Source organism: Schistocerca americana, chromosome 2 (assembly GCF_021461395.2).
Source record: "Schistocerca americana isolate TAMUIC-IGC-003095 chromosome 2, iqSchAmer2.1, whole genome shotgun sequence".
NCBI lineage: Eukaryota > Metazoa > Arthropoda > Insecta > Orthoptera > Acrididae > Schistocerca > Schistocerca americana.
This window is the reverse complement of record NC_060120.1, coordinates 111,350,237-111,375,904: the sequence shown is the minus strand read 5'-3', so window position 1 is coordinate 111,375,904 and position 25,668 is coordinate 111,350,237. Positions and strand designations below refer to the sequence as shown.

Sequence of the window (25,668 nt, the reverse complement as noted above, 5' to 3'; positions counted from 1 at the left end):
CAACAGGAAGAAGACTTGCTCTGGTGGTGCTGCACATTTTTGATATTTTTCGACACTGCAAGTGCAAAATTCGTGCGCCAAGTTGAAAGTGTAGATTCACATATTTTACTGTTTGCATCGCTTCTGCATAATCCTTTACTGACTGCATCAATACCCGTTTGTATTGTGATACATTGTGAAATTTCGAACATTTGAGAGTGCTGTGATAAATTCTTACTGTTATCATGAATTGTAGGCTTAAACATGTTTGTGCTCTCTTACGATTTTTGAGAACCGTAGGCCTATCCTGGTTCAAAATAATCACTCTCTAATTTCATTATATAATTACATGAGAAACAGGTTATTTCTGAGAATTTCTAGCTGCTTACAAAACTATATTTTCGTAAGTTACCATTATGAGTGTTTTGGATATGTAACTTATTTCATAGTAAATCAACATTTGAGAGTCATAGCTACCACCAAAGAATAGATCCATCCCTGAATTACATTGTACATCAGTGGAAATAAATGTGCACTTTTGAGAATTTTCGGAAATTACCATTGCCCTGTGCATAATCTAATTTGTCGCAAATCAACCTTTGTGATTTAGTAACTGTTGTGTATATTATAACCAACATGTTGTGTTACATTTAGCTTTCCCCTAAAGAGTAGTGGCCACATATATTATCAACATCCATCTAAATCAACTTTGTTTCCAAGTTTGCTAAGATCTAGAATTAACCTCAAAAAGTTTTAGGAAACCGTTTTTCTGTTGGCTTAATAGAAATCTCACTTTGTGTATATGAAAATTCTTATACGAAATTAGTAACTTTTAAGCTCAACATATTAAGAGATAATCAGCAAGCTTACTTAAAGTTATTTGTCCACTGTCCTGTAATACATTGTACCACCCAAAATGCTGTTATCTAATTTGGGATGAGTTGATTAATGTTCGTAAGCAGCTGGAAATTGCCCTGACTAATGTCAAATGATTGGCAGCTGCTGCAATTCGTTTTGTTGGAAGAGTTCCTGAGAATCATGTACCTGCAGCACCAGCACCAGAGGTATCTAAAGTACTATCCTCTCCTGTGGATCCTGTCTCTCTGTAGAAAGTACGGGATACATCATTACTTGTCCAACAGAATGCAAGTGGTGTTTAAATGGTAGGACTAGGCGTCTTGTACAGGATGGAAGGGAACCAGAGAGCACTCAGGGAGTTACACTGAGCCCCCTAATAAACAAGTTTGAGGGGCTGTCTTTCACTGAAATGAGCCCGTCGGACTCACTTCACATATTTTGGGGAATTTGCTTCATCCGGTATCAAGAGGTGGCAAACTTAGAAGAATAGAGGTCTATTAATCATTGGCAGTTCAAATATGTGGCACATAATTGCGTCCCACAGGTATATAGCAGCAAGGGACAGGAAAGGACACCAGATGTATTCAGCGTATATGCCTGTGGGCCTCAGTCAACATGTTGAAGAGGTTATTTTGGCAGCCTTTGGGAACAGGGTGCAACCAACTGCCTATCGTGATGCACGTTGGAACAAATGGTGCCTATCATCTGGGCTCCGAGGTCATACTTGAATCACTCCAGCAACCGGCAGAGAAGATTGAGAAGACCAGCCTTGCACAAGGAGTTTCAACGAAATTCACAATTTCCAGCACTGTTCCCATAATAGATCTCAGCCCCTTGGTTCCTAGTCAAATGGAAAGACTTCAAAGGTTCTGTGACAAACTAGGCAGCAACTTTGACGATTTGCTCCATAGGGTTTGAGAACCATAGGATCCAACCAATTGGGTCAGGTTCGCACTACACATTAAAGGCTGCTACTCAGGTAGCTGAATGTATGTGAGGGATTTTAGATAACGTGACTCTCCATCCAATCAAGATAATGATAGCTGTAGGAAACCCAGAAGTACCAGTGAGACATTGACAGAAATGCATCTCACAGGTGAGAGTACTAAAATCCTAATGGTTAAATATCCAAGCATTTGCAATGTAGTGCCAGAATTTGAAGTGCTCCTGAAAAGCAGTGAAGCGCACCTAAGACTAGAAACAGAAAGCTTGTTCAAACAATGAAATTGATAGCAGAGAGATTTTTCGGGAAAATTTAAGTGTATATCGAAAGGATGGACTAATAGGAAATGGAGGCGGCATGATTTTGCAGTAGACAACAAACTCAAATCCACTGACAGAAACTGAAGCTGTATGTGACACTGGGCAAGACTCATATCATGCGTGGGCAAACATGGTTCAAATGGCTCTGAGCACTATGGGACTTAACATCTGAGGTCATCAGTCCCCTAGAACTTAGAACTAATTAAACCTAACTAACCTAAGGACATCACACACATCCATGCCCAAGGCAGGATTCGAACCTGTGACTGTAGCGGTCGCGCAGTTCCAGATTTTAGTGCCTAGAACCGCTCAGACACTCCAGCCGGCCATACAATGGTAATAGAATTCTATCACCCATGTTTTTCTCCTGATGTAACCGAAAACTTCAGAGAAAACCTCATTTCACTTATACATAAATTCCCCAGTCATACTGTAATCATTGGTGGAGACTTTAATAACTTAAGTTTTGTTAGTGGTGGGCATGATAAGTCACCAATGCCTTGTCTGAAAGCTACCCAGAACAGATAGTTCGAAGCCCCACTTATGATGGAAATATCTTGGATCTAATGGCAACAAACAGACCTGACCTCTTTGAGGATGCCCACACAAACTGGTACCAGTGATCATGATGCAGTTGCGGCAACAATGATTACCAAAGTGCAAAGGACAACAAAAACAACCAGAAAGATACATATGTCCAGTAAAAATCAGTAGTGTCATCTTATCTCAATGAGGAACATTAAACTTTCAGCACCAGGCAGGAGCATGTGGAGGAACTACCACTCAAGTTTAACAGAATAGTTGACTGGATAGATAAGTATCCAAAACAATCCACAATAGGAGGTTTACAGTTGCTGTAAAGAAACTTCTAAAGAAACAGACTACTGCATAATGCAAATAAAAATCAACCATGTGGTTATAGATACGGAGATGCTAAATGAAACACATTTGGCTGTCAAGAGAGCAACACATGAAGGCTTCAGTGACTATCATAGCAGAATATTGTCAAATGATCTTCCAGAAAACCCAAAGAAATTTGTGTCATACACAAACGCTATTAGTGGCACCAAAGTTAGTGTCCAGTCCCTAGCAAACGAAATTGAGGGTAGCAAAGCAAAACCTGAAATGCTTAACTCCATTTTCAAATGCTCCTTTGCAAAGGGAAACCCAAGAGAATTGCCACAATTTAAACCTCATAGCACTGAAAAGGTGAATGAAATAAGTATTAGTGTCAGTGGTGTAGAGAAACAGCTGAAATCCTTAAAATTTAACGAAGTTCCAGGGCCCGATGGAATTCCTATCACATTCTATACTAAAATTATGGCTGAATTAGCCTCTCTTCTACCAATAGTCTGATGCAAATCCCTTGAACAAAAAACCATGCCTAGTTCTTGGAAGAAAGCACAGGTCACACCCGTCTGCAAGAAGGTTAGTAAAGTGATCCACAAAACTGCTGTCCAGTATACTTGACGTAGATTTGTTGTAGAGTCATAGAACATATTCAGAGCTCCAACATAATACATATTCAGAGCTCCAACTTAATAAAGTATCTTGAAAGAATGGCCATCTCAATGCCAACCAGCATGGATTTCGAAAACATCGATCATGTGAAACCCACTTCCACTTTTGTCACATGACATACTGAAAGCTTTGATCAAGGCAGCCAGGGAGATGCAATATTTCTTGATTTCTGAAAAGCATTTGACTCAGCACTGCACCTACGCTTATTGTCAAAAGGACAATCATACGGGGTTCGAGTGAAATTCGTGGCGAGATTGAGGATTTTTTGGTACGGAGGACACAGCATGTGATCTTGGATGGAGAGTCATCGTCAGATGTAGAAGTAACTTTGTGTGTGCTCCAGGGAAGTGGTTTAGGACCCCTGCCAGTCATAATGTATATTAATGATCTTGCAGATGACATTAACAGTAAAATCAGGCTTTTTCCAGATGACGCAGTTATTACAATCAAGTACTTTCTGAAAGAAGCTGCATAAATATTCAGTCAGTTCTTGATAAGATTTCAGAGTGGCGCAGAGATTGGCAACTTGCTTTAAATGTTCATAAGAGTAAGATTGTGCACTTCACAAAATGAAAAAAATGTAGTAACCTATGACTATAATACCAATGACTCACTGTTGGAATTGGCCAACTCATACGAATACCTGGGTGTAACACTTTGTAGGGATGTGAAATAAAATGATCACGGTAGAATACTGGGGCAGTGCAATCAGTCAACAAAGGAGATTGCTTCCAAATCACTCTTGTGAGCCATTCTAGAATAATGGTTAAATGTGTGGGATCCATACCAAATAAGACTAACAGAGGATACTGAATATATACAGAGAAGGCCAGAACAAATCGTCACAAGTTTGTTTGACTTGTGGGAAAGTGTTACAGAGACACTGAAGAAACTGAACTGGAAGACTTTTGAAGATAGATCGAAGCTATCCTAAGAATGTCTATTAACACAGTTTTAAGAATCTGCTTTAAATAATGACTCCAGGAATAGAGTAACCCCCTAAGTTTCACTCACCATGGGATCATGAGGACAAGATTAGAATAATTACAGCACACACAGAGGCATTTAAAAAATCATTCCTCCAACACTCCATATGTGAATGGAATGGAAAGAAATCCCAACAATTGGTACAATGGAACATACCCTCTGCCATGCACTTCATGGTGGTTTGCAGGGTACAGACACAAATGTAGATGTAGAAATATGGTAGGGGGTAGTGTAACTTTTAACCACAGACATATGAAAAAATGATGTGGAAATCTCCGGTTGGAAATACTTTTCATCAAATTGATGATCTCCTAATACATGCACGACGTGTGTCCAACCTAGTAAACGTTAGAAGCTATAGAGGTGTCAATGTTGACTTTGACCATTGCCTTGTAATAGCAATGATCAGAAGTTGAATGTTTGATGCAAGGAAGGTTCACAGATTTCACACAAGAAAATGCCAGACTGAAAAGGTCAAGGAGCTGAAACAGCTCAAAGATTTTGTGACCTATTCAAGAAAGGCCTGGCACATTTTCCTGACAATGAGAGTATTGAGAAAATATGGAGAAACCTGAAAGAAATCCTTACAGAAGCCACTACCAAAGGTTTAGGAAGAGTAAATCAGACTACACACAATGGCTGGTTTAGTGTAGTATACATTTAACAGCAATCAAAAATTAAGCCTGAAATAGAGAATGCAACTAGGTAAATCATACCCGAAGATCTGTAGACAATTACAGAACAGCAAGAAGAGAAAGAAGGAGGCACACAAAAACAAAGGCGGCAGGGAGTGGAGGGGGGGGTAGCATGAAATGAAAGAACTGGAGAAATGGAACAGCTGAAAGGATGAATAAGATGAGAGCTTTTTATCAACACTTAAAAGAACAGGCAAATGGATTTCCAGTCTACGACAAATTTATTTAGATATTGTTGTTGTGGTCTTCAGTCCTGAGACTGGTTTGATGCAGCTCTCCATGCTACTCTATCCTGTGCAAGCTTCTTCATCTCCCAGTACCTACTGCAACCTACATCCTTCTGAATCTGCTTAGTGTATTGATCTCTTGGTCTCCCTCTACGATTTTTACCCTCCACGCTGCCCTCCAATGCTAAATTTGTGATCCCTTGATGCCTCAAAACATGTCCTACCAACCGATCCCTTCTTCTAGTCAAGTTGTGCCACAAACTTCTCTTCTCCCCAATCCTATTCAATACCTCCTCATTAGTTACGTGATCTACCCACCTTATCTTCAGCATTCTTCTGTAGCACCACATTTCGAAAGCTTCTATTCTCTTCTTGTCCAAACTGGTTATCGTCCACGTTTCACTTCCATACATGGCTACACTCCATAAAAATACTTTCAGAAACGACTTCCTGACACTTAAATCTATACTCGATGTTAACAAATTTCTCTTCTTCAGAAATGCTTTCCTTGCCATTGCCAGTCTACATTTTATATCCTCTCTACTTCAACCGTAATCAGTTATTTTGCTCCCCAAATAGCAAAACTCCTTTACTACTTTAAGTGTCTCATTTCCTAATCTAATCCTCTCAGCATCACCCGATTTAATTTGACTACATTCCATTATCTTCGTTTTGCTTTTGTTGACGTTCATCTTATATCCTCCTTTCAAGACACTGTCCATTCCATTCAACTGCTCTTCCAAGTCCTTTGCTGTCTCTGACAGAATTACAATGTCGTCGGCGAACCTCAAAGTTTTTACTTCTTCTCCATGAATTTTAATACCTACTCCGAATTTTTCTTTTGTTTCCTTTACTGCTTGCTCAATATACAGATTGAATAACATCGGGGAGAGGCTACAACCCTGTCTCACTCCTTTCCGAACCACTGCTTCCCTTTCATGCCCCTCGACTCTTATAACTGCCATCTGGTTTCTGTACAAATTGTAAATAGCCTTTCGCTCCCCGTATTTTACCCCTCCCACCTTCAGAATTTGAAAGAGAGTATTCCAGTTAACGTTGTCAAAAGCTTTCTCTAAGTCTACAAATGCTAGAAACGTAGGTTTGCCTTTTCTTAATCTTTCTTCTAAGATAAGTCGTAAGGTTAGTATTGCCTCTCGTTTCCAACATATTTAGATATACAGATGGCTAAATTTTGAGTAGAGGTGAAGCAACATGTTAAGGTGGACTCAACACTTTGACGAATTGCTAAGTGATGATTTTGCTCAGAACCAAAGATGCCTTCTGTAAATACAGGGAACTCAGAAACAGAGGAACCAAAACTAACTGCTGAGGAAATGGAGGTAGCCATCAAGAAGCTGAAGAATAATAAGGCTCCAGGAATGGATCTAGTTCAAGAGAACTCAATCAAAATACAGAAAAGGAACTTAGCAAGCAGTTCCAAAAGCTTGTAATTACAACTTGGACAGATGGAGGTATCCTTGATGACTGGAGCACAGGTATCTTATGTCCAGTACACACATAAGGTGACATCATGGTGTGCTTTAACTATGAGAGAACTTGCCTATTACCTACAGCATATAAAGTATTCTCCAATATCCTCTTTAATAGGCTTGCACACTGTACTGAAAATTCTGTCAGTGACTATCAATGTGGATTTCGTCAAGGAAGATCTACTGATGATCAGATCTTCACGATGGAGCAAATAGTAGGAAAATGTAAGAAATTAGGATTGATACACCACCTCTTCATAGACTTCAGATCAACCTGCATCAGTACTGACAGAAGTGAACTGTATATAGCAATGGAAGAGTTACAGATATCTATTAAATTGAGAGCCTTACGCTAGTACGAAAAACACCTGCACTCAAGTTAAAACACAGACTATGCTATCAAGTGCTGTTACAACAAAAACTGAAGTAATGCAGGGAGATATTGTCTGTCCTATTTAACACAGACTTGGAAAAGATTATAAAAAATGTGGGCATCAATATAATGGGGACTATTCCATACAAATCATTTCAAGTACCGGCACATGCAGATGATACTGATGCTACTGCAAGAAGAAGGTTTGTCTTGAAAGGTCCACTAGAAAGATTAAGCTATATGTTAATGAATGGAAATCTAAGTATATGCCTGTAATTAAAAAAGATTATCTTAATGAGCCTCCATCCACAGAAATTGGTTTACACAAGTTTGGCTTCATGTGTAGTTTCACTTGCCTTGAATCAGAAGTAGACTGTAAGAACAAAGCCAGGTCTTAAAGCCAGTAAAATATATTGTCTGCTAACAAGTGCTAATATGGGCCCAAGAAACATCTGAAATCTAACTGCTGTTCAGTAAAACTAAAGTTATGATGTATAAATATCACTCAAATGCTTTGAAATGTCTTTACCACAATTTTATTGCTCCAATACACTTCACACATTTCGACATTAGGTCATTCTCAAAGGCAAATTCTTAATATCATTATTAAGAGTAAGTAAAAACTCGTTGAACTTAATACATCTTATCTGGTCAATATTTATCTATGATAGCAGGCGTAAACTGCTTATTGGAATCATAAAATTGTGGTCAAGATATTTCAGAGTGTTTTAAGTGCATCCAATGCCAACTTTGTCTCACGGTGCTTTTATGGAAATTATAACTATAAAGTTTTAGAGGGGCCAGTGCTAACAGAAGGTTTCAAGATATGGATATAAACAAAATTTGATTAAAAGCAACATGACATACTTGAAAGAAAGAGCCTCAGAGAAATTCTTGGTCTAGTGAAAGAAAATGGTATCTGGAGGAGGAGATTCAAATACAAATTATACAGGCTACATAATGGAATCAGACATTGTAAGCTACATTAATATTAACAGGCTGGACTGGACAGAACATATACTGAGAGCAAACAACAGAATAATTAAGAAAATATTCAGTGAGTGCCACAAGGAATGAGGAGGGAGGTGGGGGGAAGGTGTCAGAGAGGACATAAGGAAACTTGGCATTCAGAATCTGAGGACTTCAGCGCTAAACATAGACGAATGAAATCATCTTCCACGTAAGGCCAAGGCTCACAAGGGGCTGTTGAGTCAATAATGATGATTAATATGAGAAGAGTAGATTGCTAATCATCACAGAGGAGTCACAGAGCTGTACACAGGTACAATGAATAGGCTGCTAACCATTTGAGCTTTCCAAAATGTAAAAACCAGAGAGAGTGGCCATGTGTGTGCAAGCTGTGGCAGTGTGAATGAGTGTCCTTGTGTGTGTGTGTGTGTGTGTGTGTGTGTGTGTGTGTGTGTGTGTATTTCCAAAGAAGAATTTTATTGGAAAGCTTAAATGTTTTGCAGTTTTTTGATTGTTTCTGCCTGCAACTAAACCTTCCAACTTAACCTTGACTTTAGGCTACATGGCTGAGGCAGCTATCACTACAAGTTTCATTACCGAAAAATAGCGCTGACCTGTAACACTGCTAGAACAGCAGTACTGCCAATTTCACCACATCCTGAAAGTGCATGTCTACCGAAGTCAACACTAGCGTTAATTTATATGAAACTGATCATACTGCTAAAAACAGCAAACAAGGGCTCCAGTGTGATAGTGGTTCCCCTCAGAATCATTGTTATTGTGACAGACTAATCTACAGCTTAGCCTAAGGTCTCTTCACTCCGTATAGGACACATTTTTCACTACCACTAAAACTACAATGTAATTTTTGAAAAGAGAACAGATCTCTGATGTAAAAACAGATCTCTGATGTACATTTTAATATGTATGACGTTTATACATTGCACATTTACTACAACAAATGCAAGGGGCGGGGACACGATATAACTCTTTCAAAAATTACATACACAAATACTAACAATGTAAGAAAAGACAGATTGCTACTTACTGTAAAGAAGACACATCAAGTTGCTGACAGGAACAATTAAAAGACACTTGCATAAAGCTTTCGGCCACAGACTTCATCAGTAAAACAAACACACACACACACACACACACACACACACACACACAAACTCCAGCATCTTGTGCCAGAATACAACTATCACATGGGATGAAAGCAGCAATATGGAGGGGTGGGGAAGAGGAAGGGATAGTATAGTACAAGTGGGGAGAGAGAAGAATGCTGTCTGATGGAGTGTGCAGGCAGTAGACCACCAACAGGCACAGCGTCAAGAAGTTGTGGGGCAGGGAAGTGGGGAAAAAAAAGGAGAGGAGTAGGGAAAGATGGGCAAATGTGTTGGCAGAGGGCTGCAAATAAACAGGGTGGAGATGAATGAGAATGGGGAGGAGATGATAGAACGGAGCGGGGGGGGGGGGGGGGGGGGGGGGGGGGGGGGGGACTGTTGGGTGGAGGGTGTGCAGACAGTATGTTACTGTAGGTTGAGGCCACTATAATTACAGGAGCGGAGAATGTGTTGTAAGGCTGACTCTCATAATCACAGTTCAAAAAAGCTGGTGGTGGAGATCCAGATAGCTTGGGTAGTGAAGGAGCCACTGAAATCAAGTCTGTTATGCTCATCTGCACGTTGTACCACAGGGTGGTCTACTTTGCTCTTGGGTACAGTTGGCGGAGGCCATTCATCCTAATGGACAGCTGGTTGGTAGTCATACCAATATAAAAAGCTGTGCAATGATTGCAGCAGACCTGGTAAATGACATGGCTGCTTTCACAAGTGGCCCTGCTCCTGATAGAGTAAAATAAACCTGTAACTGGAATGGGAAGTGCTGGTTGTGTGGATTGGGCAGGTCTCTAATCTGGGTCTTCCACTGGTATATGATCTTTGTGTCAAGGGGTTGGGATTGGCATAGGGATGGACTAGGATGATGTGGCGGTTGGTTGGCTGACAGAACGCCATTTTAGGAGGGGTGGGAGGTATCTTGGGTAGGATGTTCCTCATTGCAGGGCATGATGATAGGTAATCAAAGCCCTAGTGAAGGATGTGGTTCAGTTGTTCCAGTCTGAGGTGGTACTGGGTGAAGATGGGGACACTCCTTTGTGGTTGGTTCTAGGGGATGGTGGGAGAATTGGGGGTGTGAGGGGAAATGGCACGGGAATCTGTTTGCGGACTAGGTTCAGGGGATAGTGTCTGTCTGTGAAGGTGTTGGTGAGACCCTCAGCATACTAAGCAAGGGAATTCTTGTCACTGCAGATACACTGTCCTTGGGTGGCCAGGCTGTATGGGAGGGATTTTTTGGTGTGAAAGGGGTGATAGCTGTCAAAATGCAGCTACTGTTGGTGGGTTTAATGTGGGCAGAGGTGCAGATAGAGCCATCAGAGGAGGCTGGTCAACATCTGGGAGGCTGGTCAACATCTGGGAGGCTGGTCAACATCTGGGAGGCTGGTCAACATCTGGGAGGCTGGTCAACATCTGGGAGGCTGGTCAACATCTGGGAGGCTGGTCAACATCTGGGAGGCTGGTCAACATCTGGGAGGCTGGTCAACATCTGGGAGGCTGGTCAACATCTGGGAGGCTGGTCAACATCTGGGAGGCTGGTCAACATCTGGGAGGGTGGCACACTGGGTTGAGGAGGACCATTTGAAGGAGATAGAAGAGAAGATGTTGAGGTTATGAAGGAATGAAGACAGGGTACCTTGGCTGTGAGTCCAGGTCATGATGATATCATCAATGAACCTGAACCAGACTAGGGTTTTGGTGTTATGGGAGGCTAGGAAGGTCTCTTCTAGATGGCCTATAAAAAGCTTGGCATAGCAGGATGCCATGCGAGTGCCCATGGCTGTGTCGCAAATTTGTTTATATACCTTCCCTTCAAATGAGAAGCAGTTGTGTGTTAGGATAAAGAGAGTAAGATGTATGAGGAACAAGGTATTGGGTTTGGAGTCTGACGGATGTTGAGAAAAGAAGTGTTCAACAGCAGTAAGACCATGGGCATGAGGGATGTTGGTGTATAGGGAGGTGGCATCAACTATGAAAAGTAGGGAACCAGGAGGTAAAAGAGGGGGGATGGTGAAGAGTTGGTGAAGGAAGTGACAGATGTCTTTGCTGTGGGAAGCTAAATTATGGGCAATTTATTGGAGAGGTTGGTCAATAAAGGCCGAAATTCTTTCAGTGGGGGCACAATAACCAGCTGCAATGGGGCATCCGGGATTGTCGGGTTTGTGCATTTTGGGGATCATGTAGGTGGGTATTTCCAGGGTTTGATGCACGAATACTATGTATTATATAAAGATATCTACATCCACATCCGAGGGAATTTTCAGTTCTATACAACTGGCTGGCTCTGGCAATGAGTGACTGGAGTTAAATGTTTGAGAGGGATCCAAAACTGGATGCATGGACTTATCCACATGATCTCAGGGAAAACTGCTTTAAAATTTTATCTTCAGTAAACAAAACTTTTCAACCAGACCCTTGCAATATAATTCCAAACAGATTTTTTTCTTTTTTTTTTCTTTTCTTTTTTTTTAAATATCTGACACTGTGGATCCTTGACCAACCTTTCTACTCTTGGTTTCTTTGTCCCATTTAAAAAGCTACAAATTTGAGAACTTTTCATCAATACTCATGGTATTTCGATTATGTTATAGAAAATAGTTTCTAGACTAACTCTAAAGACTTAGATTTCAGGTGGAGTAAATAAGATTAGGTGCTGTGTAGAAACCAGATTTTTAAAATATGCATTTTTTATATGCGAACAAAACCAACAAAACAACAACTTTACATTTATTTTCCATACAATAAAGGCAACTATGTATATTTAAACATAATCATATCACAGGAAGAAGAACAGATTTTAAAATAAACTTCTCTTTACAACATCACACTTTAACTTCAAAAGAAAAATGTTCATTTTACGCTGCTCCTTAATAGAGAGCTGTTTCAAAGGGGAGAGATTTGGGGGGGGGGGGGGGGGGGGTAGAAAGAAAAGATAAAAACTGGAAATAAGTTTCGCTACTTACAGCGTGACTTCCTTGAAGTTTTAGTGGGAAGGCCAGGAGTAATAATCCTGGCTGTGCTTTTCCGTTTTGTTGCAGTTTTTCTGACAGGCATGTTGGTCCCCTCCGTTTTAATGTAAGAGTGAAAAATAAAACCACCTGTAAAATTAAGAACAAAAGCAAATCAATTAATTTGTTTCAGTGATTAACAAACTTTTAATATTGTTTTGAATTTCAAGATTCAACTCTACTATAAACAAGCAGAAGTGTCATTTCTCAAACACAGTGGATCATTTTTAATATTTGATGACTTCTACTCAAGGATCTGCAATACCACAAACATGTCAAACTATACGGAGCTAGACAGTATCGAAAACATGAATGACAATGGACAGTGTCTTGAATAATTGTGCTTTACATGCACTCTGTGCTGCTAATACCTATTTCAAAACTGATCTGCATACAAAATGTATAAAAACTAACTTACTAGGGCATTAGCAACAGTTTATGCTACACTTTCCATCAGATGTGTTTTATGCACACATCATAGTGCAAAACTGTGACAGAAACCACTCCCTGGTCATGGCTAAAACTCATCGCTCAACAAACTAAGAATGCTGCAAGATTAGAAACACCACCTAAGTCATCATTGAAGGTATCTATTAGTGATAATTCTCTACAGAAGAGAAACAATGAAGAAACAGTGTAAACAAATCTCAGTCATTTTTGAAGAAATCTCTTAGTAATAATTCTCCATAGAACTAGAAGATGGAAGGAACAGTATTTCGGAATTTCATTCTATTTTGTGTGAATATAGTATATCCATTCCACACTGGGGACTTTGGGCACAAGTATACAGGCATGAGTTGTGTGACTGTATCATACATCAGAAGATGAGAAACAATTAAAGACCTGCGAATGAGGCCACCATTGATTGAAGAGGAACTCGACACAACCCACGAAGCACAGAGTGGCATACTAATCCCTCTACCAGTATCTGAACTAGACAATCCTCTTCTGATTAACTTTGCCTTGTTCTTAAAGCTGTCCTGAAGCTGGGACAATACACATGATGTGATAACCTACATACACAGACAATAGGAGTTTTGTGTGTCACTTTTTCTGTAAGAGATTTTAATGAATGCTTGGAGGGAGTCACAAAATATGAGAAATGCAGAAATGGTAATGGGGTACAAAGAAAAAGCAGACTAGTCAACTGATACTTTTGTAAAGAAGTATCACTGGAACTTTGTAAACAGGTATTTCATAAAACCAAAACGAATTATGGTTGTTTGTGAATGCTGTTCATGGCCTGTCACTCACAGATGAGGCAGGAACTGAAACGGAAGGCAGCGAATCAGATGTAGAGAGGCTTAATTTAACCTTCAAATGTCTTTCTACAAAGGAAAACAGAGAACTGTTCCCCAATTTAATACCTGTACCACTGAGTCAATCCAAATGAAGTGGTACAATAAAAAATTAAGTTGGTTGCTTGACCATTTTTAAATATTTTAATTTTTTTTTATATGTGATTACCCTATTTTAGAGAAGTTGAAAACAGTTTTTAAAATTTTTTTTTACCTTTCACCTTTAGTGAATGGCAGCCATTTTCCTTTGTAATCGCGCGACCATGTTTCAGTTTAGAGACGTAGCAAAAATCTGAATATCTTTGTACTGGGTTAAGTTACAACATTGCAATTGACAAGATTGTTTTTAGAAAAGTGTCCTCTACAACACTGTCTATTACACAAAACACCCTAAAATCAAAAATAACCAGTCAAAATGACCTCCAAAATTTGGTATCCAAATTTTCAAAATCCACTTTTTAGGCCCAAAAATAACAAACAAGGAGTGATTTATAACAGTCTATTTTTTTCCCCTGTGGTTAGATATCGTACATTACTGGCCTCACATAAATCAAGAACACTTACAAATGTTTCCTTAATTTTTTATGAATTTTTGAAATTTGAAAATTTTAATTTTTTTGTAAAGTTTGGGTTAGTTACCTCAGGTGAGACTGAATATAAGAATGTGATTTTTGCATAGTTTGTACACCTATATGATAACAATGTGCTGTAAAAATTTCAACACTGATATCTTACTGTGAACAAAGATATAAATTTTTGAAAATGAGAAGATAATTCACATTACTCTACAACTAATCTTATGGGTGTGTGTCTGTTTATGTGTGATATTGGAGTGATATAATCAATTATTATTGAAGTAAGGTACTGAATTATATACAAAAATTGGAAACATCACTGAAATTAACATTTATATTATTTTGACATACTTAAAATAAATATTTTCAATTAATATTCTTCGAGATGTGACTGTTCCTAAACCTGGTGATGAATGTTAAGAATGCTTATTTCTTCAGAAAGCTTCTGTGATATAGAATAAGACCTCCCAGTTGCTTTGGTAAGTTCAAGCACTGAAGTATCCTTAAAACATTTTTCAATGGTGTCCAAAATTTGTTAAGTTTTCTGCAATGCCAAAGAATTTGTGGAAATGCCTTGTTCCAGTTCTCAAATCTGGTTTGAAGTGTTGTTTTCATATGCAGAGCCACTTCTTTCTTGATCAGAAAATAGGTAATGCCTTCAACATTATCCTTGCAAAAGACATACATCCTGTGCCGTGAGAATTTGGTCTGTGGTTGGTCTCTGTAGGCTGGCTTTACTTACTTCACATTTTGTTGTACCTCCTGCTCCATCGCATGCATTTTGACCATGGCAAAGATGCAAAAAAGTGCCATTCAGCCTCCAACCCAAAGTCTACTTTGTGGCTGCACAGATTTGAAAAATTCTTTTTGTTCTTATACTGACCACCACTTCCATTTGAAAAATATCTCAGCTTCTCAACCTTGGGAAAACTTTCTTTTATGTAATTTATTATATACTTTTGAAACACACATACAGCCAAAGTGTTGTGCTCCAAGTAGTCACTTAGAATGCAAATTTAAGAACTGCAAACTTCATCTTTATCATTTTTAAAGTACAGAGTAAATGGATGCACTGTTGCCTGGTCACTGACCCAGTGGTACCCTCGTATTGCATCCTGAATCACAAATGTAAAATTTTCTGCAAAATCAGCTCGCACTAGGCATTCAGTTTCATAAAGTTGTGCTTTTTTGTCCTTCAAAAACTTACTTTGGATTTTAGAAACATAGTGGTGACTTAAGTTTTTGTAAGTTAACAATTAAAGATTCCAAGTATTCTTCCTGAGATTTAACCACTGTTATCATTTCTGCCCTGTCAGTTGTGACACACTGTTTGAAGGTAATACTGTCTGGCATTTCCTCCTGCATTCATGAAACAATTCAACAACGGTTTCCTTACCACAGCATTTACTACACAAACTCATCATGCAGCCATAACTGTTAGCGTCACAACCATTAAATCTAGTAACTCTTTGTAGTTAATGTCACCGAGTTTTGCACCCACAATCATCAGTTTGACATTTTGATGATACAAACAAACACACATGGAGGGTCCCCCTGAGGATCCAGCCAAAATATACCACGTAGGGGCAGAGGCCACAAAATTTTGACCTTCCAATTTTGCATTCAGGATGAGAATTTTTGAAAGCTACATAAAGTTGATTTAAATTTGGCAGCACTAGTCATTTCTGCTTTGTTACTTTAACTCATTTATAACAACTTTTTTGCTATCTTTGCAACCTGGGCACATTCTACTGTTTTCATCATCTTCAAAAACTGCTGGATGTTTTTAACTGCTTCTTCATTTATACCTACTCCTTTCTTATTTCCTAAAACTGGAAGAATGCCTTGCTCTTTCACTAATTTTCGGGTTAGTTTAACCAAACGATGAGAAACACTGAATTCATGAACTATTTATTCTCCTGAGCGCGATTCCGGAAGCAAACTTAAAATTTTAACTTTTTCCTCTTTAGATGTCACTGAACTTTTAATGTTTAATTTCTCAATTAAGCTCAAATATTCAGTGTCAGATGATGCTGGTGGTGGGTTTCGTTCTTCTTTAGAAATAATGTTGGTATCTGTATTATTAGAGCATGATTCCAAGTCTTTTCTAATTTTGTCTGAAATTTGTTGTACCTTATTTTTAATAGTTGCTTTTCTTTTTCTGCTACTTAATTTTATTATTTTTGAAGCAGAAGATAGGTTAACTTAGAACAAGCAAAATCCAATATGCTAACAGCTTCCTCATTAGCAATATAGATGTCATTATCAAGGTTACATTATTATGGTTCTGGATTCACAACAAATAGTTTTGAGTAACCATTTGGGCACAGGGAATTTCCAGGAATCACATTACGTTTCACTTGAGAAGCTGTTTCACTCACACATGACAAGGACAAATGTTCAAGTGTTATTTCACTCACACCTTTAGTAATAGGCTTCTTATGAACTTTAAGTGGATCACAGCACTTTCTTCCAAAAATTTGGTTGTACTTCAGAACATATTTCTTCTCATGATACTCACACACTGATGTTACAGAAAAACTTACTTGAAATTTAAACAAAGTTTGCCTAACTGCATCAAAGTCATTGACATTTTCCAAGTTTTTTGAAACTGAACTGTAAACTGTTTTGTGACACACTTCACTTGCTATCTGTCCAACAGAGCACTGTTCATCCATGTTATTGCATTCCGGTTAATCTCTCAAAATTAATTACAAATTACACACAGAACAAAGCATATAACACATTCTACACTCTCAATTAAGCATGTACATACACTCTAACAGAGGTTTCAGAACAGACTGACTACAATAATGCCACACCCAGCAATAATGTACTTCTACAATACCACACCCAGCAATAATGTACTTCTTTATTGACCATAAACCTAAACGTAAATGGACATTTTTATTACCATACAACAAAGGCGTAAGCTCTTATTGTTTAATATTGCATTATTAGAATAAAATAAACTAAATTAATATTGGGTGATAGTGTTAAATAAATATGTCACAATTAAATTTTATTACAATGAAACAATAAAGCATTTAAATAGGCAACAGCCATAAGATCAGTTGTAGAGTAATGTGAATTATTTTCTCATTTTCAAAAATTAATATCTCTGTTCACAGTCAGATATTAATGTTAGAATTTTTACAGTACATTGCTATCATGTAGGGTACAAACTGCGCAAAAATCATACTTACAAAATCATATTCACAAAAAATGAAAATTTTCAAATTTCAAAAATTCATAAAAAATTAAGGAAACATTTGTAAGTGTTCTTGCTCTATGTAAGGCTAGCAGCGTATGATATCTAACTATACGAAAAAAATACATTGTCATAAATCACTCCTTGTTTGTTATTTTTGGGCCTAAAACTTGGATTTTTGAAAATTTTGATACAAAACTTTGGAGGTCATTTTGACTGGTTATTTTTGAATTTAGGGTATTTTGTGTAATAGACAATGTTGTAGAGGACAATTTTCTAAAAACAATCACGTCAATTGCAATGTTGTAACTTAAACCAGTGCAGAGATATTCAAATTTTCGCTAATGTCTCCAGACTGAAAATTCATGGCGCACCTACAAACAAAAATGGCTACCATCCAATAAAGGTGCAAGATAAATTATTAAAAAAAATGTTTTGAACTTCTCTAATATAAGGCAATCACTTGTAAAAATAATTAAACTATTTAAAAATGGTCATGCAACCATCACTGGACCACTTTATATGGACTGACCCCACTGAAAAGGAGAGTGAAATAGCTCTCAGTGTTAGTGGTATTGAGAAACAGCTGAGGTAGTCAAACTTCAAAGAAGCCTCAGAGCCCAATGGAACACCTATCAGATTCTATACTGAATTCACAGCTGAGTTAGCCTACAATTGACCCCTCTCCAAACACCATGCCCTGAAAATGGAAGAAAGCAGAGGTCACACCTGTCTACAAGAAGGGTAGCAGAAATGATCCACAAAACTGACTCCAGTTCTGGCACAAAGTCTGCACTTGTTGTACCACGCACTATGAACCACATGATCACAGCAATATGCTGCACACATCTTATTTTTGACACTTGCAAAGAATGTAACAGTTACAACCTCCTGAAGAAGGGCAACTGGTTGCTGATTATTCCAATATATACAACTACAGTTGCTGAAGATGGATAAAATACTACAGCAACACAGGAGTAGTTCAGGTGTATCCCAGGAAAGTGTTTTTGTGATTTCCTGTTCATGTTGTATATTAATGACCTTTCAGACAACATTAATAGTAACTTCAAGTTTTTCTAATATGATGCAGTTGTCTATAATTAAGTGCTATCACAAAGAAGCTGTACAAATATTCAGTCAGATCTTGATAAGATTTCAAAGTAGTGCAACAACTGGCAACATGCTTCAAATGTTCAGAAATGTAAAACAGAGTGCTTCACGAAACAAACAAACGTAGTGTTAAGTAACTGTAATATTAATACATAGTATTGGCAAAAGGATAGATTGCTGCCCACCACAAAGACGAGACTCAGACAGGCACAACAAAAAGACACACACTACAGCTCTTGGCCCTTCTTCAGCAAACAAAACACACACACACACACACACACACACACACACACACACAAGCATGCCTTGTGCATACATTACCACTAACATTGGCAGCTCTGACTGAAATGTCGCCCAAAAGCCAAAACTTTTAACAGTCTTTTCATTGCGCCTGTCTGCAACTCAATGGACCATCTTAACGGTGTGTAGCAAACTATATTTTTCCTAATACTGTTGCTATTCCAATCTTGAGTTTCCACTGCATAATATTGAGTCACAGCTGAAGTGGATCAACTTATACAAATCCCAACGTGTAACAATTTGTAAAGATATGGAATGAAACAATAACATAGTCTCAGCCATAGGTAAATCAGGTGGTAGACTGTAGTTCATTGGTAGAATACCAGGGATACACCATCAGTTTGCTAATGAGACTGCATACAAAACATGCATGTGACCTATCCCAAATAAAGTGAGGTCACATGTGGGAGCCAAAGCAAATAAGACTAACAGGGTAAATTGAATGTATACAAAGGAAGACAGAATAAATGGTCAGAGGTTTGTTGATCAATGGACATTTCATGAGGATACTGAAAGAACTGAACTGGCAGACACTTAAAGATAGAAGGAAACTATCCCTGAAAACCTACATGGAAAATTTTTAGATCAATTTCAGGTCATGAATCCAAGAATATATTAGAACCAGTTCTGTATCGCTCCCAAAGGGGTTACCAAGACAAGCATGCACAGAGGCATTTAAGCAATTGTTCTTCCTGTGATCCATACACGAGTAGAATGGGAGAAATCCCTGATAAATGGTACAATGGGACATACCCTGTGCCATGTTCTTCAGTGTTTTCTGAGTATAGATGTCAGTATTTCCTGCAAAATTTTTGTCATGATAAACCAAGAAAGGTCGGAGATTTCATCCACATACATTTACTCTGAGGCAGTCACAGTTTTGTCCTGGCTATCCCAAGAACCCTATTGTTCCTTATTTTGTCACTTCATGATAATATGCAAAACACTTAAATTTGATGAGGGAATGTAAAAGGACTGAGTAAATCTGAGTCAAGACATGGTTGCAAGTAAGTGATCACTTCTGGCACTTCTGTATAGTGTAGCGGAATATTGCGCACCCGTCTGGACCCGCAGTAGGCATGTCAGATATATTGATGTGCAACTTAACGAGACAATGAGGCTCATAACAGGAACAGTAAGACCCACCCCGAAACCTTGGCTGCCCGTCCTTGCCAATATCGAACCACCCTCGATTAGACGTGAAAGAGCAATCCAGAGGTACAAAGAAAAGTTCAGGGACCTACCTCCTCCCCCTGACAGATTGATGTCAAGAAATCCCTTCTGGAAAGAACTCAAACAACAGATTGATATCGATAACCTGTGGAAACAGCAATGGCAGGAAAGCAAAGTGAATAACAGTTTCCTTATTGAGGATCCATCTCAACGAGTTCCAGGCTTCCAACTCCAATGTAGAGTGTGGGTAACTCTAAATCGTCTGCGGACAGGTGTTGGTCGGTGCGGATATTTGTTGAAAAAGTGGGGTTTCTCCCAGGACCCCAATTGTGAGTGCGGAGAGAGTCAAACCATGCAGCATATAGTTGAGTGCGACGTACACGGACTTAAGGGAGGAAATCTGATGGACATACATGTGATAAGTGACCAAGCACTTTTGTGGCTGGAAACCCTGAAAATTTTATTGTAAATCATTGTTAATGTTAATTTAAATTTTTATGTTGATGTTTGTAAGTGTATCACGCTTTGCCTGTAGCTGAACAAGAAATAAAATAAGTGATCACACTCTGCAGGAACTTCTATTCAACATTGATTTTTAATGTCCTGTAGGACTGGAATGCTTGAGTTTATTTGCTCAGCAGGAAAAATAGAGTTTTCTTTCAAATGACTAAATGCGCAGACATTCACTTGCAAACTAATATGTGCAGTTGATGCAACACTCACATATTCAGATTTTGGCATGTCTGTCAACTCTTCCAGATAAGCATCAACAAGAAAAGATTGTTACAGTTACATGTGCAGATCAACATACCAATATTACTGATAGCAGTGCTGCCTTCCAGTAGCTCATCCCTACAGTTACATAGGTTTCATTATCCTCTAACTTACACAACAACAAAGACAGGCAAGAAATGGCAAGGTTGCAACAATCTTCAAAGCTTCTTGTCACAGCATAGAGATAAAACAGCCAAGAGCAACAACATATTCCATGTGTAACACTGCAATCTATCATAGGAATTTCAAGGAAAAATATGATTAGCACTGAAAAAGTTGTGAAGATTTGATACAGTACTATTACAACAGTTCTAAAATAGAGACGACTCTGGTAGTGGGACTCTTTTGTGGACTGTGCCCAAATAGGTTACCAAAGGCAGTCAATCTCAGCCACATCACATACCTTTAGGACACCCCACACTTCCATTCTGAAATGCCTAGAAGCATGGCCTGGTGTATTTCAATATAAATCCATAGAAGGAGAAAAAGAGAAAAAAATCCACACACACACACACACACACACACACACACACACACACACACCTAGAATGGGATGAGAATAATCCCATAACTTAATTGCTTGTATGCAAGAACAGGAAAGCACAGGTACACAACACGATGTAGGAACAATGTAGAACCATCAAAAACTTATTTCGTTTGAAAAATATATGCAAGAAATGCAATGCTACCACCGGACTGTTCTGTCGTAAACACACATGTGGCAATCTGTGGCGATAAACAGTGCTCTTGTGCGTATTGGTAGCTTAGACAAAACAATTCTCCCTCTTAATCACAAGATAGTAATGTAAACTGCAATGACTACTTATGGGAATACAATATCAATAATCAAAAGTTGTTATTAAATGTGGACAAATACTAAATTCAGATAATATTAAAACATCAGTTCTCAATACAAAAGTGTTTCCAGCTTAAAATGAATCTAATGACAAGTAGTTTAACACAAGAGCCACAAATGTAATAATCGCTGCCTCACCCCCCCCCCCCCTTTTCCATCGGCATCTCCTTCTTCGTAAATGTGGGCAAAATGGGAATAGAATTCAGATCGTGTTGTAGCTATTGTATCAATCCCACAGCCCTGCAGGAAGAAACTGCAAATTTGAACGTCTTAGCTTATCTAATACCGTGAAACTTCGAGCTGCCGGCTGACACAAGCACGTTTCTCGATTTTGTTCAGACATTTATACTATCAAACAGATGTAAGCCGCCTTAATAAATTCAACCGTGTCATCCGAAAGACACCGCATGAACTGTTACTTTCGAAACGCTATACTACTTAGAAACTTCCTATGTCATTGCCACCTTTATTAAAGGAACGCTTCCGAAGGATTTGCAGTCGGCTTAAAATCATTATCCAGAATATGTTCTCTTTATTTCTATGGGGTATTTAAGTCAACTGAAGTACTCCGAATGCGAATATCAAACTCAAAACGTTAGTACATACAGTAACGACACAGCTGATATCTCCAATGTTATTTGTTTACTCAGTCCACACAACATGCAAGCTACGGCAGACTGAATCGAAGTAATATACAGTTTTAAATCCTGAAGCTTATTGTAAGTACTAATACCGAAGAAACAATCTAACTGAGCTAAAAAGTTAAGTTAACTGGCGCATGTGCTGGCACGAAAACGCCGAACAAAAATGCTCATAATGGATGTAACCATAGTGGATTAAAACAGTTTGAATGCAAAACTGCCGCTCAATTTAACAAACATTTTATATAAACTATAAACTCTTAAATATCACAATACACGTACAACATACATACACTAACCTCCAGCCTTCTGTTCTCAATTTCGAATGTAGAGGCAACAAGCAGGTTTGGAAACATACGCTGGTCGTCAAATTTCCCACTTTCGTAATACGTATTTCCCTTCGTGGAAATGCAAGAAAAAATGTTACGTGAAGTCTGAACATCGCATAAATTCCATAACCCGAAGTTTCGACTACAGCCGTAACAGAATAAGAGATTACAACACGTTTTCTTATTTTACAAATCATTGTTAAAACTGTTGCTCAACTTGTGACATGGGTACGGAGAGTATAAACCTCTTCGTGTTCCGGTTGCAGATACTAAGTTCCGACGAGGGACAGGTGGTGTTTGTTGCAGGGTTTGGGGGGGTTGACGTTTTGCATTGAGAATTATGGCTGTGCGCGTGCAGTTTGAAAATAATAATGAAGTTGGTGTATTTTCCAAGTTAACTAACTCATACTGTTTAGTTGCCATTGGCGGTTCAGAGAATTTTTACAGGTAATTATTACGCAGATAACTTAGATTAAGTGCTGTTGGTCACGTTCAATAGTTCGGTATAAAGTTCACTGATAAATTTTAATCTAAAGCTAAAATATTTGTAACACAGATGCATGAAAATGTGTGCTTTCTACATTTAAAAGCGGAACTGTTGCAATTAGTGTTATGTTGTAACATTGCATAATTATAAAGATATCGGAGCTACCATTCGCTTGTTCGCAACTTCGTTTGGAAAATTATGTGATAACATGTACATTTTACAGTAATGTCTTCATAACGTATAAATAAAATAGGCTCGATTTTTGTTACACAAAAGGACAGTCCTTTTGCATCGAACACAATGATCGTCTTGTATCTATCAAGTAACCCATTTATACAGTCATAGACGGCAAAATGCTAACTGAAGAGAGAAATAAGGCCATCAGATCAGTTCTTAATATCCTCTCTTTACATATGAAAGAATACAGGTCAGTCTCAGCAGTACAGGCAAAAACAGAAAAAAAACTATTATCAAAATGAATTGCATTTAAATTCTTAATGTACAATTAACTGAGACGTGGCATAAGTAAATCTGAAGTTGCACTATCCTGGAAGTAAAATGGATCCATTGCTGTCTTCATTTTTTGCAAATGACATTGTAGGTAATATAAAAAGCTCTCTTAAAATGTATTGTGTAACTTCTGATGCTCTTTAGGTGGTGATATTGAAGGGAAATGTTTGTAAAAGTTAGAAAAATCAGCATTTTGGAGTGACTAAATCTGACCCTAAGTACATGAATAGTTACTTGTAAGGAAAAGCAACTGTTGGGACAGGCACTTACAGCAAGTGTGTTGTTAGTGATGAAGCAAGTAGGCCTACCTTGTTTCCTGGGCTCGATTCCTGGCTGTGTTGGGTATTTCCTCTGCCCAGGGCTGACTGTTTGTGTTGTCCTCATCATTTGTGAAAGTTGCTACTTTGGACTGTGTAAAAATTGGGACTTAGTATGGGCACTGATGACTGCACAGTTGAGCAGTGTTGTCATCGTTTATGCCTTCAGGAAGCAAACTGATTTCCGCGCTTAGGCTTAAATTTTGTAAACGTGTTTGTTTCTTGTTTCAAGGTAATTTAACTAGTTTCTCGGTAACAAATAAGTAAACTACCGTAAATAGCGTATAACTTCATTGTTTTAATACAGATTTCAGAAAAACAGCGTAACTTTATATCAGAAACTTGCCTATATACATTTGTTTATAGGCCTAATTCTCGTAACGTTTTTGGAGAATCAAAGTTAAAGTATCTCGTTTAATTGTCCTTTTTTCATTCCATCGAGTGAAATATATTGCCTATATACATTTGTTTATAGGCCTAATTCTCGTAACGTTTTTGGAGAATCAAAGTTAAAGTATCTCGTTTAATTGTCCTTTTTTCATTCCATCGAGTGAAATATATAATAAATAGCGTATACCTTCGTTGTTTTAATACAGATCTCAGAAAACAGCGGAATTTTAAATCAGAAACTTGCTTATATACATTTGTGAATAGGCTTAATTCTTGTAACGTCTTTTTTGATTTTCGGTAATTTAATTGATTTATTCTAGCTAAAGTATTATTTTTGCCATGAGTGAGAAGTGCCTGACTTGCCGTAGAATTGTTAGTTCCGGGGTTTGGTGTGATGGATGCAGTAGTTTTTTTCACTGGGGGGACTGCAGTGGCGTGGGTGTTGGGAAAGTGGATCAGGCTCATCAGTGGTTATGTAGGATTTGCAGCAGAGATAGGAAGATAGTGGAACAGGAGGGGAAAATTGCTGCCCTTCAGGCTCAGCTAGATCAGGCTAGGGAAGATCTGGACAGGTTAAGGAGGGAGAAGGGCAAAGAGATGTGGGAAGTGGCAACAGGTAGCAGAAGGAACAGGCCTAGAACTAAGTCTGACAGTTTTGTGGTGAATGTCAAAAATAAGTTTGACCTGTTGCTTCAGTTAGAAACTGATGAGCCTCAAGCAGAGGTAGGTGTAGACAGGACACAACAAACTTTCAATAGGAAATTGAAAAAGAATGTAGGAAAGTCATCGAAAAGGAAGAAAGTTTTGTTGTTAGGCAGTTCTCATGCCAGAGGTGTAGGCCAACTTCTGCAGGAGGAATTAGGACCAGAATACCAGGTCACAATTTTTTTCAAACCAAGTGCTAGTCTGGATCAGGTGACAGAGGATTTAGGTTCACTCTGTAAAGGATTTACCAGGGAAGACACCGTGGTTATTGTGGGAGGGCCAGGGAACAGCATCGACAGAGATCCTGGGTATAGTATAGAGTGTGACCTGGTAAAGATTGCATCGGCATCGAGACACACCAATGTTGAATTTGTATCTGTCCTGAGACGCCATGACCGGCCTCATTTGAACTCTTCTGTTGGGAGAGTTAATTTGGAGTTGGAACGGCTGCTTGGGTCGGGTGCGGGGGCTCATATTGGTGTGGTTCCTGTTGATTGTCTCAGT

At 38.5% G+C, this 25,668-nt stretch overlaps 2 protein-coding genes across 4 annotated transcripts in view; one reads left to right on the top strand and one right to left on the bottom strand.

The window, feature by feature from the left end:
- LOC124594937 (regulator of chromosome condensation) overlaps positions 1 to 22,816 on the bottom strand; it is a 101,268-nt gene extending 78,452 nt beyond the window's left edge. The window contains exons 1-2 of one of the 3 annotated variants that reach the window (XM_047133437.1): positions 22,726 to 22,816; positions 12,444 to 12,578 (exon numbers count right to left, since the gene is read on the bottom strand). In XM_047133437.1, the coding sequence (XP_046989393.1) occupies positions 12,444 to 12,534 (91 nt within the window). In that variant the 5' untranslated portion in view covers positions 12,535 to 12,578; positions 22,726 to 22,816. Of the gene's footprint in view, positions 1 to 12,443; positions 12,579 to 22,708 lie in introns of all 3 variants that reach the window. The other 2 variants (XM_047133438.1, XM_047133439.1) reach the window with 2 other exon arrangements.
- A 188-nt stretch (positions 22,817 to 23,004) lies between these two features.
- Positions 23,005 to 25,668, top strand: part of LOC124594938 (eukaryotic translation initiation factor 6) — a 62,526-nt gene continuing 59,862 nt past the window's right edge. The window contains exon 1 of the mRNA XM_047133440.1: positions 23,005 to 23,202. Coding sequence (XP_046989396.1) covers positions 23,096 to 23,202 — 107 coding nt within the window. The 5' untranslated portion in view covers positions 23,005 to 23,095. The remainder of the gene's footprint in view (positions 23,203 to 25,668) is intronic.